Consider the following 13385-nt stretch of genomic DNA (forward strand, 5'->3'; position numbering starts at 1 on the left):
GGAACTTGTTGAAACTTAACACGTTGACAAAAATGCTCACAGGTGAAATGAATAGGAAGCTGAAATTCCAGGTAGATACTGAAGGCCTTATTTACATCAGGTCAGAAAAATTACATATCCTAGAGAGAGAGCCAGTCTCCCACTGTAAGGAAAACCTGGTTTTAACCTGGCCCAAGCTGGTTTAATACATTAAAATAAGTAGCAACATAGCACATTGAGCAGTAATGCACACAGGTAATCCCGAGCAGTGGTTCACACAGCAAAAAAAATCGTGAGCTGAAATTTTAAATAGACTTTGTTAGTTTTAATAGGGCTCAGAAAAATGCAAAATCGTCTGAAGAGTGCATGCATCTGACTCTTGGGGCAATATAAATTTAGCCTGGTCTAAGGTGATGTCATAACTAAAAATAACTGGCACCATGGTACACTGTTTTTCCTTACAGTGTGAATGTAATTATTCTGGGTCGACATGAATAATGGCTTCAACGTCCACATGGAATGGCAGCCTCCAATTCCAAAATTATACAGTGGAAATAAATTGAAAGAACTTCATATATCTGCTGAATTAAATATTTTATTGCCTTATAGTCAAAATCTTTATATTCCTAAACATAGTACACATTCTTAATTCTTTCATCAGTATGTCTCCATTATTAATCTCTCCTAGTCTGTCAAAACGGAAACTGCGCAGCAAGTAGTGTTTGTAAACACTCCCTTTTTTTACTGTTTGCAATGTACAATGCAGGGCAAACCATCAGAAAAGAAAATACGTTTCTCAAATTTGAGAAAGGGGGAGGTTTGATTGACTGCTTAATCTGTCAGGATTATTGTGTATCTGTGGGGAAAAAAAAACAAAAACAGAAGTAGGTAAACAAACATTGGTCTATAAGTGTTTCTTATAGAGGAGAACGAGCTGGCGCTGGTGGTTTTGATAGATATTCTTCAAATGGACTGATGGTATCCTAATATTATCAGTATGTCCTTGTCAACTAGATGATATACTCAGATCAGAGAGATGACCTCCCTGTATCATACAGACAGAATGTAGGGGCTGGCTTTGTAAATTTGAACACCCCAGCTGAACGCAGACTTGAAATATATATAAATTAAAAAAATACATTTTAGATTTTTACAAATTTTCAATACATTGTGAAAAATGTTTTGACTGTTAGTCAGGTTTCTCATAATAAAAGCAAATATGACCCCTACGGTTATTTCCTATATTTTATTTTATTTTTAAAATAACATTTAATTTTGTTCTTTAAGTTCTTTCAACCAAGGCCATTGCTTTGCTTTACTGTTCCAAAGGCTCTGCAATTGTGGTGAGTATAATTGTTTTTTTCATTTTGAACAAAATCTTAGGTGGTTGAATTAACACTTACAGTATATGTGTTGTCTGAGATTTACATGAGCAGAATATAAATTTATTTCTCTAAAACTAGAGTACTAAAATTGAATTACAAAAGTAAACATTCTATTTATTTCTTAACTAAATTCCCCTGGTTGAATGGACATCTGGATGAGCTGTTAGATTTACATAGACAGGAAATACTTGATTTCTATAAAGCTTCACTAAGTAATTGGAAAACTAAAATTATTTTTACTATATAGATACCCTCCAGCCTAGGCCAAAGATTGACCTCTGCTCTACTCTGGGTGCTGTTTCAAAGGCTCTGTAGTAGTGGAGAGTATTATTATTCAAATGCTATTTTTTGTTTACTGGATGTGTTTAAACAAGAACCTCACGAGTACCTCAGCATGGTGATGATGCTGTTCATTTAAAAAATATTGTACGCTAGAGGAATTACAAGAATGTACATATTTTATGCACGTCTGATGCACGGCTACTTTTTGAAAGGTTCCAATTTTCAAATTTTCTTGAATTGTTTTAGAGACTTCTTCCTAATATTTAGTCTAACCTTATTATTGTACATATAAACACCTCTAAGTATAACACAAAACAATTAAACAGCAGTACAAACGACAGCCTCTAAAATTGCTGTAAGTTTGAATCCCTACAATTAACCAGGTCCTAAGCCTTTTTCTACAGAGCCTAAGCCAAATGAACAGAGAAAACTATCATCTGAATTCTCTACCAAGTTTTGGTGTCATGTATGATCACACTGCATCCTCTACTCTCTGTGCTGCCAAAATACTAATTTAAATAAATCCAATTCTGTAGTAAGAAAAATTGTAAGCTTTTCTTTAAAGAAAGAAAATGATAAGAGTATTGATAAAAAACTGAATCGATAAGGATTTTATAAATATTGTAATTATACTGGTCTAAAATGATGTGAAAATGCATAGTTTTTAGTCAGATAACATAAAAATCTCTTGGAGGAGGACACTCAAATGCTTGGCAGTTTTTGACTTTATCTTGACCCTTGAATTATCTCTTATTTTGAATTGCTCTCCTCAGTCTTTTCATTCTGCAGCTTCACATTTTCCATTATCTGATGAAATTACTGAATGCAGATATTCAGTATAATATTCCCTGTACACATGTTATGTGTTTGTGTAATCTAATGTTGTTTCATTTTGTAAATGTGCAGGCAGCAGATGAATCCCTCATCCAGGGATCCATTGAAGAGACAAGAGTGGAAATATATGTTTTCAAAGAGATGCCAGACAACATTGGGATTGTCCTCGAGGGCCAGGTGATGTTGCAAAGTGTTGGCCTAATGTATGCTCTGAACCTAAACTACCTTCCTGAACTCAGGTAACCTTCGAAGTGCTTCAGAAGGTTGTCCTGGAGCTGGAAGAAGGCAACACACTCTCCAAGAAAGCCCAGGTCCTTAAAAACAGACTTTATCAGTGAACTGTCGTGTTTTGAAGTAAATCACTGAATAGAGAGTAGCTTGGCCTCAGCACTGCCCCTTCTATCTCTTCAACAGTTTTGTACTTTTTTCTTTTTTTTTTTTGTTGACATTCATGTTTGATTTTGTGAGCATGTGAAAATCCCCCTCGTTGGGTTTGCAATGATTTTTGTTTCTGCATTCTTTACTGTCAATACTGTAATGATGGAAAGCAAGCCATTATAATAGTTTATAATACTTACACATTCATGGGGCACTTATTACTAACGGATGTCCAACACTACATCTTATGTTAAGACAACAACTGCCACATTTGCTGTCAAGTGATGTAAGAAGTACGTAAGAACTATTTTCACAACATATCTCTTGATTTAACCATTGTGGAGCATCCTCTACTGATATCAGTTTTTTGTCTTAAAAGGTGAACTCCCCCAATATTTTCTGCATAATTAAATAGTTAGCATGCCAACAAAACCATTTAGAGTAGTTTGGTGCAAAATGCTCCGTTAGAGAAACTTACCAAGTCAGAATAGTTTACAGTGGTGGTGATAGTAACCAGATGTTTACCTCTAAAAGCTCCCTCACAGAAAGTTATTACATACATATGTGAATCGGTTCATTTTAACCTATCCATGGTGGAAGGATAGAATAAGTTTGTTCTAAGGCAAAACGGTCCCCAAAGAAGTCTTTAATTTTTTCAGATTGATCACTATTTACCATCAGCCTTGCATATAATAACCCAGAAGACACATGTAGGTTCACTGGTGATTTTTGTTAGTAAATAAAATGGCTATATGTGTGTTGTAGTAATGGCGACCCCGGTTCCTATTACCACCACCGTAAAGAAATCTGAGTCCATACTTTTCTCAGCAATGAACCATTTTGCATCAGACCACTTTGAATGACTTTGTTTACATCTCAGAATTATGCAGAAATGCAAAAATCGTGCAAAAATCAGTGGAGATCCCCTTTAAAGCATATGTTTTAAGAGACTTCTTCCTAATATTTAGTCTAACCTTATTATTGTACATATAAACACCTCTAAGTATAACACAAAACAATTAAACAGCAGTACAAACGACAGCCTCTAAAATTGCTGTAAGTTTGAATCCCTACAATTAACCAGGTCCTAAGCCTTTTTCTACAGAGCCTAAGCCAAATGAACAGAGAAAACTATCATCTGAATTCTCTACCAAGTTTTGGTGTCATGTATGATCACACTGCATCCTCTACTCTCTGTGCTGCCAAAATACTAATTTAAATAAATCCAATTCTGTAGTAAGAAAAATTGTAAGCTTTTCTTTAAAGAAAGAAAATGATAAGAGTATTGATAAAAAACTGAATCGATAAGGATTTTATAAATATTGTAATTATACTGGTCTAAAATGATGTGAAAATGCATAGTTTTTAGTCAGATAACATAAAAATCTCTTGGAGGAGGACACTCAAATGCTTGGCAGTTTTTGACTTTATCTTGACCCTTGAAGTTTTAAGGATTTTTTTTGTTCTTTTTTGTTCTTTTTTAATGTTCATGGTTTTTAATGTTCATGGTTCCATATAGAATAATTCCCTTTAAGAATGTAATCATATTGCCTTCAAATAATTCAACCCTTCTGCCGTATTTATTACTTCATACCCTTTTGTCAACTGCAGTGATAGAAATAATCCATAGCAGACTCACATATTTAAATGTGATTATTAAGAAAAACGATGAAAATAGAAAAAGGAGGGAAGAAAATAAAATGAAATGAGAATGATGAATGAAATAAATACAAAGATCTTGCAATAGAGAAAACAGAACAGAGAGAGGAAAAAGACCAAACATTACAGGAGCAGACAGCTATATGCAACAGGATCAGAAAGACATATAAAAGAAGAGTTAAGAGAAGAGCTGAACAGAGTGCAGAGAGAAAGAATATAGAAAATATCATGAGCCACTATAGACAACAGAGCACATCAAAGACATGCAACAGGAATAGCAAAGTGAGAGGTGTGAGGATGAACAAGTGGAACAAGAGGAGTCAGTCTTGCCTGCAAACAGTGAAATGGACATTACACAGTTACACAAGGCAACCACGAAGAAAGAAAATTCTATGAACAAAACAGGAAAAAAGTATATAATGCTTGTCTTCTGCAGATCATCACCATGAATAACACCACAATAGTAGTATAATAGTAGTTTAAAAGGAAATACTGGAGTAATTCCAAAGGAGAAGACACACTGGTTGTTTAATTTATTAACATAACTCAGTTATGTCATTAAAATGCAACATACCCTTCCATAACTCAAAACACTGTATGTATGTCAGTACACGTGTAAAGATAAATGGAAAACTAAATTCAAAGTGAGTTACTGAAAAATCTATATTAAAAATTATCTATGTACTTCTGTAAGGGTTCACATGTACATACAGTGCTTCCACAGGTAAAAGGAATAAATAATAATAATTCTTGTTTAAAACCGTCAGAAAGTTTAACAATAGAAAGACAATTTAAAAGTTGTCTTCTAAAAAGGTATCCAGTCCCTACCTCACTTTGTCAAATTTAGATTTAATGTAATGGCTAATTATAAAACCTTACAATTTTTTTAATCATTTAGAGTAACTAGATGCTGTTGAAATCATCAACCATAACCCTCCAACATTTACAGTTGTAGCAAAAACTTTTGTTCATGTTTAATTATAAATCCTTGGAAATCAATTCAAGAGTACAAATCTACTCCAGTAATACTTATGATTCAAATTACACTGACCCATGGCCCTTATTCATCAGAGTTTAATTTACTGAGAATGGCTTATAATTTACTTTAAATCATGTCTGCCAAAGTCAAGATGGAGTTTACCTTCATATACATATAATTTATATTAAATAAGCCCTTCATGCAGGTGTGCAACAATAACAGGAAAGTATTCAGTACACCTAAGAGCCATTGGTTGTCACATGCAAGCCTACAAGTGGTCTTCTAGGACTGATGAATCTGCAATTCATACTTTCAAGTTATACAATAGTGAGAATATTCTGAATTTTTTGAACAAGGATTCAACTGTCTGCAATTATTTTAATACTTGATATTCTCTATTTTTAATTCTATGATAGTACTGATTTCGATTATTTAATCACAAAGCACTTTTTAGGTTGTTAAAATATTACACTGAAATTTACACGCACTAGACATGAGTTTCATTGTACAGATACACCTAAGATGAAATAAAGAAAGAGGAACAATGAAACTGTCAGTAAAATTTGTGTATGCTCATTAAGCAAATTTGATGAATAAGGGTCAGCAAGTATTGTACATTTTGTAGTGTATAAAATCTTAAACATGATCTGTAACAGATGTTCTCCAAAAAGGTACTGCAATATAATACTAAATAAAGTCGTTCTGACGTTATTTGCACATATACACATTCCCCTGAAAGTAACGTAAGCGAAAGAGAAAGTGTATGGATGCAAATACCTTTGTCAAAAAGAAACAACTTTTTTGTTATATTGCTACGATAAAGTGGTGTAATACAGAAATGATCTATTAATTAAGTAAAATCACCTCCAAAATAAGCTGCTCTTTTCTTATCTAGCCTGAATTTGGCACGTTTGAGGTAAGTTAATTACAAAAACAAAAAGATACCTATGATAACAGAACCTGGCCAATAAGGAAGAACAGTACTAGTAACAAATTAACACAAAAAAAAACCAACAACAACAACAACAACAACAACAACAACAACAACAACAACAGTGCAGCATTCCTCATAACTGTAATTCAGCCTGTTAAACTCCATTAAAGTGATCATGCTATCATAACTATGAGGGTACTACATTAAAAATTAGAGCAGAAAAACTCTAGACTTATTTCACTCACTACTTACAAAATAAAACAAATTTACTTTAAAGAACACTTGAATAACACAATGCCAAATGCAACTTTGGCATATACATTAAGTGTAAAATGATCACATTAAAATAAATTAAAATGTGTTTTTTAAATAAATAGTAAGAATGCTGACCAGAAAGCCACAGTTGTCAGCTGAGTGCTAAGTAATGCTTTAGCCAACTATGCTCAGTCTGACCTTTCACATATCCCAACAATCATTTGATGCTGGACACAATGGCATTTTTTTAAATTATGGAATGTTCCTATAAAATGGTCCTAACTACAAGTTATTTCCCATAGAGCTGTTCAGGCGTCTAAACCCGTGCTGACCAGCAGCTCATAGGCAGGGTGATGACCCCTATGGCACAGGACCACACATGCGCACAGCAACCCCAGCATCTGCTCAGAGAGATGGTAGGGAAGCAGAATACATACCATCTGACTTTAGTTTTAGGCCACAGCCCAGACAGTATACAGATTCAGGGCAGAAACTTAGTCTTAAACATATGTTCTACTACATATACATAAAAAATGCATGTGAAAAAAAGCATGTGTAGTGTCTTCACCTGTATTGCAGCAAAAGTCAAAGCAGCCAAAATAACATAGAGCATTATGTCCTTCAATTTTTTCACCATCAGAGCCTCACATCCCTGCAACAAAGAAAAAAATACAAAAGCATTGCTTATATGGAGACTTTTAATTGCAAACCTACAAAGTTTGTGTGCTGAATGCTAATAGGTAAAATCTCCAGGCCTGGTTATATAAGGGCTACCTCTGGGTAAAGGTCTCCGGGTCGTGCTAACGTTCCAGTGCAGTTACTGATGGTGGATTTGCAACAGCTCACAGGAACACTGTGGTTTCTGGACTCTGTAAACCAGGGAGAGTTCATCCAGTCAGAGTAGTTATGGATCCCACAGCAGTGCAGCTGGAGAGATTGAGAAAACAGCGTTAGACCCTGCGGATGGACAGAGAGACAGGGAGACGGACATGGGTGGGGGGTCAGGGGGGCTCTTACCTGTCTTTGTACGTAGTCTACGGCTCGGCTGGGGGCATCCGAACTGGTTCCGTTATACTCATAATACACTTTTTGAATGGAGTGGTTCACCTCAGCTTCCACCTTGTTAAAGATAATGCAACATATAAAAACAAAGTGACATCATACTGCGTCTGCTACATTAGTAGTAAGGAAGCAACCAAATTCTAAACTGAATCTGCATCAATATTTGTTCTTCCTATGACTACACATTACTAATAATACAGTCCAATGTAAAATGACACACCAAAAAGATGTGACACCTTACTTTGAACAAACACTCACATCAGAATGAATCAACAGTCATGACTAACCTTGGCTCTATAGATGTAACCCAGCACCACCACTACCACCTCAGTAGCAAAAACCAGCAGGAGCACTGCTGAGAACTTCGGGGAAAAAAAAGGAAAACACATACAAGTGACAATTCATTGAAAACCATTTTTGTCTAGCACAAATATATTGAGATAAAGGACAAGTCAATCTTTTTTCAACCACTTCTGTGTCTTTGCAGATAGTTTGTAATGTTGATAAGGCATATGGAAAGAATTACACCATTTCATGTCACATAATCTCTAGGAGGTCTCAACACAACCCATTACAAACCTCAGAGCTGTGTATTTAATGTTTATATATGTTTGAACATGTGTAAAAACATTTCCTGAATGCAGTTCAGGAATCTGATGGGTAATGTCAGTGATGTGGCACTGAAGGAACTTTTTTCAACTTACAGCAGCCAGGCCACAATGGCTCTCTCTTATGGTTGCACAGCAGCCAATGAAACCAATGATGAAGAGGAGTGTTCCTACAGCGATGATCACCACCGAAGGAATGAGGGTATAGATGTCTTCAAAGAAATGATCGTAGTCATCATATGTTATGAAAACATACGCACCAATGTAGCACAATATACCTGCAGTAGCCTTCAAATTGAAAAATAAAGTGTGAGAGGGGAAGCATTATCAGAGTACAAAAAACTGTCTTCCAGTAAATTTAGACTAATATAACAAAATTAAAAAAAAGTTACATTTATTGCTGGTCAGAAATGTAACGTAACATATTACAATGCAAACCAAATATACATGTGCCATGATTAAAAACAGCACAGTACACATTTTTCTTGTCATTTTTATCCGTTTTAAGCTATGCTTCATCCGGATTATAAACACTACAAATACGAGCCAACCACCTAGGTGATTAATTAATGTAAATATGTAGTTAATGTAACGAAAATGTTGTCATGCCAATATAGATTACTGAATTAATTACACGTGAAGAACATAAACAAACTATGCAGCAGGTGACGGTGCACTCAAAGCTTATATCATAGCTAAACAAGCTTCAGTTTGAACAGGTATTCTTCGACGTTATGCACTCAGTCGGTACGCATTCATAGAACTCTGTCTTCATATTGATAAAATACATTATGAATTCATATACATTAAGTAAGCCTTGTTAAGCATTAACAGTACAATGTGCTAGACAGACTGTTAGCTGCTTACTGCATGCTGAATTTTAGCGTAAATCGCTTATTTTTCAATCTTTACTTTTAGAAGCCTGTGAACATCAGAACGTGAACAAAGGGTGAATTTTATTGTATATCAATGACTGAAGTGCAAAAATGAAGATATGTGGGTAAACAGCTAGCAGCACCTCACAAAACATCCTTGCTAGCACGCTAGCCACTGCGTTTCTTGAAGGATACTAACTTACCCAAAAAATGAGGTTGAGAAAGATCAAAACCGTTTTCGAAGAAATCACTCCACACTGGCCCATGGTCAAGGCCGAAGATTATTTTACTTCAGGAATAAAATCTCGTATTGAATGACTGCATTAGTATCATGACATACCTAATATACGATTGCCCTAACCTTGTTCCTTGCTGCCAAGCTCAAATCGTCAACAGAGGTTCCAATTGGACAGTGCAAGTCACGTGCCTCAATGACCTCAATTTTTATATACTGCAGTCTCTGTTTACAGCCAACAAATGGAGACAAATTTTCGGAAAGTCTTTGCTGTTTTGAGAATGGAGCGTAGAGAACTTGTAGAGAGGAGAATTACCAGAGCCGGTTTATGAGGAGCCTGGCCACTTCCTATTATACTCCCGTTATATCAAAAACAGGACTGCTAAAGAGCAGAGGGCGCCCGCGAGGGAGTCGTCAATGAACGGGATTAAATGGCGCTGAACGGCTAAAAACGAAAAGTTAAAATATTTTCTAATCACTTGCCCAGAGCGTTTCTTTAATTTTATAAAGTAGAAGGATGTATTTCGAGTTTCAAAGCTCTCTGGAATTAGGTTGCCACTCTGCAATGTCTTCCGGGTTTCTCAAACGCTAGAGGGCGCTCCCGAGTGAGTCCAAAATGAATGGGTTGATATGGAGCATTTGAGCAAAATCATAGTTTTATAATCACTTCATGAACACTGAATAGCATAAAACATTTTAACACTGCTGTTATATTTTAAGAGCTTTGAAACTCGAGCTATATGAGTTTAAAACGGCATCTTATGTACGTCCATGACGTTTGTGAGCGCGAACAGCCAATGAGCTGCTCCGCTCGCCAATCAATCATCACTCTCTAGCAGTAATGCCCGCCTTCTGTTGCCCAAAACCCGTTTGCTGTAGAAAAAAGGAAACATATAGATAGGGTTTCTTTGTTTTTTTAGTGAAATACATCCTTCTACTTTCTAAAATTAAAGAAACATTCTGGGCAAGTGATTAGAAACTATTCTAACTTTTTGTTTTTAGCTGTTGAGCTCCATTTACACTCATTCATTGAGAACTCGCTCGCGGGCGCCCTCTGCTGTTTAGCAGTCCTGTTTTTGATATAACGGGAGGAAATTAGAAGCGGCCAGGCTCCTCATAAACCGGCTCTGATGGAGGCCATGATTTCCGTTTCAAAATGCTCTTTTATTTTGAACAAGGCAGAAAAGCCACTCGAAAAGCAACTAAAAAAAGACAGGCTCCTACAGCTGCTCTTTCTCTTCACGGTTACCAACAAAAACCCATTCTAATTAACCAATAAACCCGGCACAAAATAATAAATTAAAACATTCACACGCTTTAAAAGATGAACAACAACAAACAACATTAAAAACAACGCAAACTCTTTTTACTGGGAGCGCATGCCTTCCATGATCCTACTCTAATAGCCATCTGCTTAGACAAGCTTCTACACCCGAGAGGCTGCACGCCTCGTGGTAGCTGCCACAAAGCCCACAGAGTCCTTCAAGTGTGCACTGAGGTGTCTACCTCTAGCAGGGGTCTCAGAATGTCCACTGTCCCGGTCAGCACAGGTTCCGAGGGGTGCATCCCTCTGCCCTCAGTGCTTTCAACTACTCCTCAAGGCGAGGCCCCTGTGTGTTATTCTGTTCATGGGGGCTGGTATGGGATAAGTCTGTCTCTATGAAACACAACAGTCCGCCACCCCACCCTGACCTGGTACTAGAACAGCTCTTCAGGAGCCCTAATGGGGTTGGAAGAAGAGAGCCAGAGTGAACCCAGTCATCTCCTGCACAGTGAAACATCAGGCCAGCAAGACTGTTGAAGGTCAGTAACAATGGGCAGCTGAGTAGTGAGCACTGGCTTAAAATGCTCGTGGCCACACTCTGACCTGGGATTGCATACACCTCAGGCCATTCAGTGAAATAATCTATGGCCACAAGCCAGGTGAGTAATGGGCCCAGTATGTCCAGAGGTACACGTTCCTTTGGGGCACAGGAGTGGAGTCACTGCAGTGGAGCGTGCAACGGATGCAGCGGCCCTTTCTTGGCTGTACCCAGGTCACAGCAGTGCACGTAGAGCTCCAGGTATAGCCAGCAGCCCAGCCAGTAGAATTTCTGCTGCAGCCGCTTGAGGGTCTTGCTCACCTCAAAGTGCCTCAAGCAGCTGCCCTGTGCACCGCATCCAGCACTGTTTTATACAGGCACACAACACCAGCAACTGCCAGATACGCTCACCTCGCACCGGCTCCTCCCACAAAAGGTAAAACAGTCCCTCAGATAACTGGAGGCTGTGCCAACCTGCTTGGAGTTCTTTGGCGGTGGGTATCTCTGTCCATTCTGGTGTCCACCCCACGCGGAGCCAACTGCGTACTTTTAAGTTACTGCAGCTTACCAAACATGTCAAATTTCCTGTGCTGTAGGTCAAATTTAAGCTAGCAGCTAGCGAATGCATTAGTTTTGATTAGCATGGCATGGACTTAAATTACAGATTTTGCTGTTGAGGTACGGGCAGAGGTGAGGCTCTCTAATGTGTAGGAAAAAAACATACAGGAAGATTCCTCCCATATTGAGGAGAGCAGATTACACCCGTAATGACGGATCTTCGAGCCGCCACCAACGCTTCACCGCGGAGACGATATCTGCGCGCCTACAGCCGCTTCTGGAAACTTGACGTAGCAGCAGTTTTTCAATCGGATATTTATTAAAACCTAATTCTGTAATTTGTGAATGTTGAACTCTTAATATGTCAAAACGAAAATAAGCATCACTTGCTAACATTTAAGTTAGATAACCTAGCTAGCTCGCTCGCTAGCGAGTCACCTCTTTTAGATGACTGCTCTCACAAAATATGAGAAAGGCAACTTTTTAGCTAAGTTACAATTTTAAAGTGAGACGGTGTCGAATTTATGGTATAATAAACCAGTGTGTACACTTGTTAGAGTTGCTAGCTAGCTAAATAACCTAGCTAGCTTAGCTACGTATGCGCGAGCTAAGGCTAAGGTAATAGCTCTGCTGGATGACTGGTTCACTCCGGCTAACCTGTGCTGACCATGATGGGCGCAAATCTGAACGGGAGACGTCGAGTGACTGACTAGTGTTTGAAGAGGAGAAACGCAGAAACTAGCTAGCTAGCTAGCTAACTAACTACGGTCTGTGATGTGTGGGGCTGTTAGCTTGATGGGAAGCAGGCTAACGGGCTCACACAGCACAGAGCATGTTCGATGCTTTTCTCCCACGAGTTTAGATGATAAAAACAGAAATCTAAGGGGGAGAAGTCGAGTGACTGGTACAGTTAAAGCATTAGTTTAATAAGGTCAACTGAACTGCGATTTGGCAACTAGCTGCCAAGCGATTTTACATGCTAACAATCCTATATTACGCTCAAGTTTGTGAAATCTGTTCTTTCTTCTCCTTATGTTATATTTTTTCTTCTAGCCAACACTTATTTCTTCATTTTAGATGCAGTCATGAGGAATCCATCTTCACAAACTGCAAGAGACAAAGAAATTGACCAGAGACCTTCACATCTGTTAAGAGCTGAGTATATTTAACAGGTAGGATTCCGATGTTCATTCTCTCTCCCAAACATACTCTACATATATGCTCACTGGCTATTTTTACAGTACTCCTGACTTACAGACTGGAGCCCATCTGTTTCTTTGTATACAGTGCCCTCCCCCTTTCCCTTTTTACCACAGGGCCACCACAGAGCAGGTATTATTCATGACGCAGTCCCAGCACTGCAGTAACACTGACGTGGTGGTGGTGGTGTGTTAGTGTGTGTTGTTCTGGTCTGAGTGGATCAGACACAGCAGTGCTGCTGGAGTTTTTAAACACTGTGTCCACTCACTGTCCACTCTATTAGACACTCCTACCTTGTCAGTCCACCTTGTAGATGTAAAGTCAGAGACGACAGCTCGTCTGCTGCTGCACAGTTTGTGT

General features: G+C 37.9%; 1 protein-coding gene across 1 annotated transcript; it reads right to left on the reverse strand.

Moving 5' to 3' along the window:
- Window positions 1–5035: 5035 nt before the first annotated feature.
- tspan3b (tetraspanin 3b) lies at window positions 5036–9836 on the reverse strand. The gene is made up of 7 exons (XM_036587122.1): window positions 9434–9836; window positions 8452–8643; window positions 8035–8109; window positions 7703–7804; window positions 7460–7612; window positions 7254–7337; window positions 5036–7086 (listed from the first exon to the last, which is right to left on the reverse strand). The coding sequence occupies exons 1-7, from the start codon at window positions 9494–9496 to the stop codon at window positions 6994–6996; spliced, it is 762 nt and encodes a 253-aa protein (XP_036443015.1). The 5' UTR covers window positions 9497–9836; the 3' UTR covers window positions 5036–6993.
- Window positions 9837–13385: the final 3549 nt, after the last annotated feature.

Source organism: Colossoma macropomum, unplaced genomic scaffold (assembly GCF_904425465.1).
Source record: "Colossoma macropomum unplaced genomic scaffold, Colossoma_macropomum, whole genome shotgun sequence".
Classification (NCBI taxonomy): domain Eukaryota; kingdom Metazoa; phylum Chordata; class Actinopteri; order Characiformes; family Serrasalmidae; genus Colossoma; species Colossoma macropomum.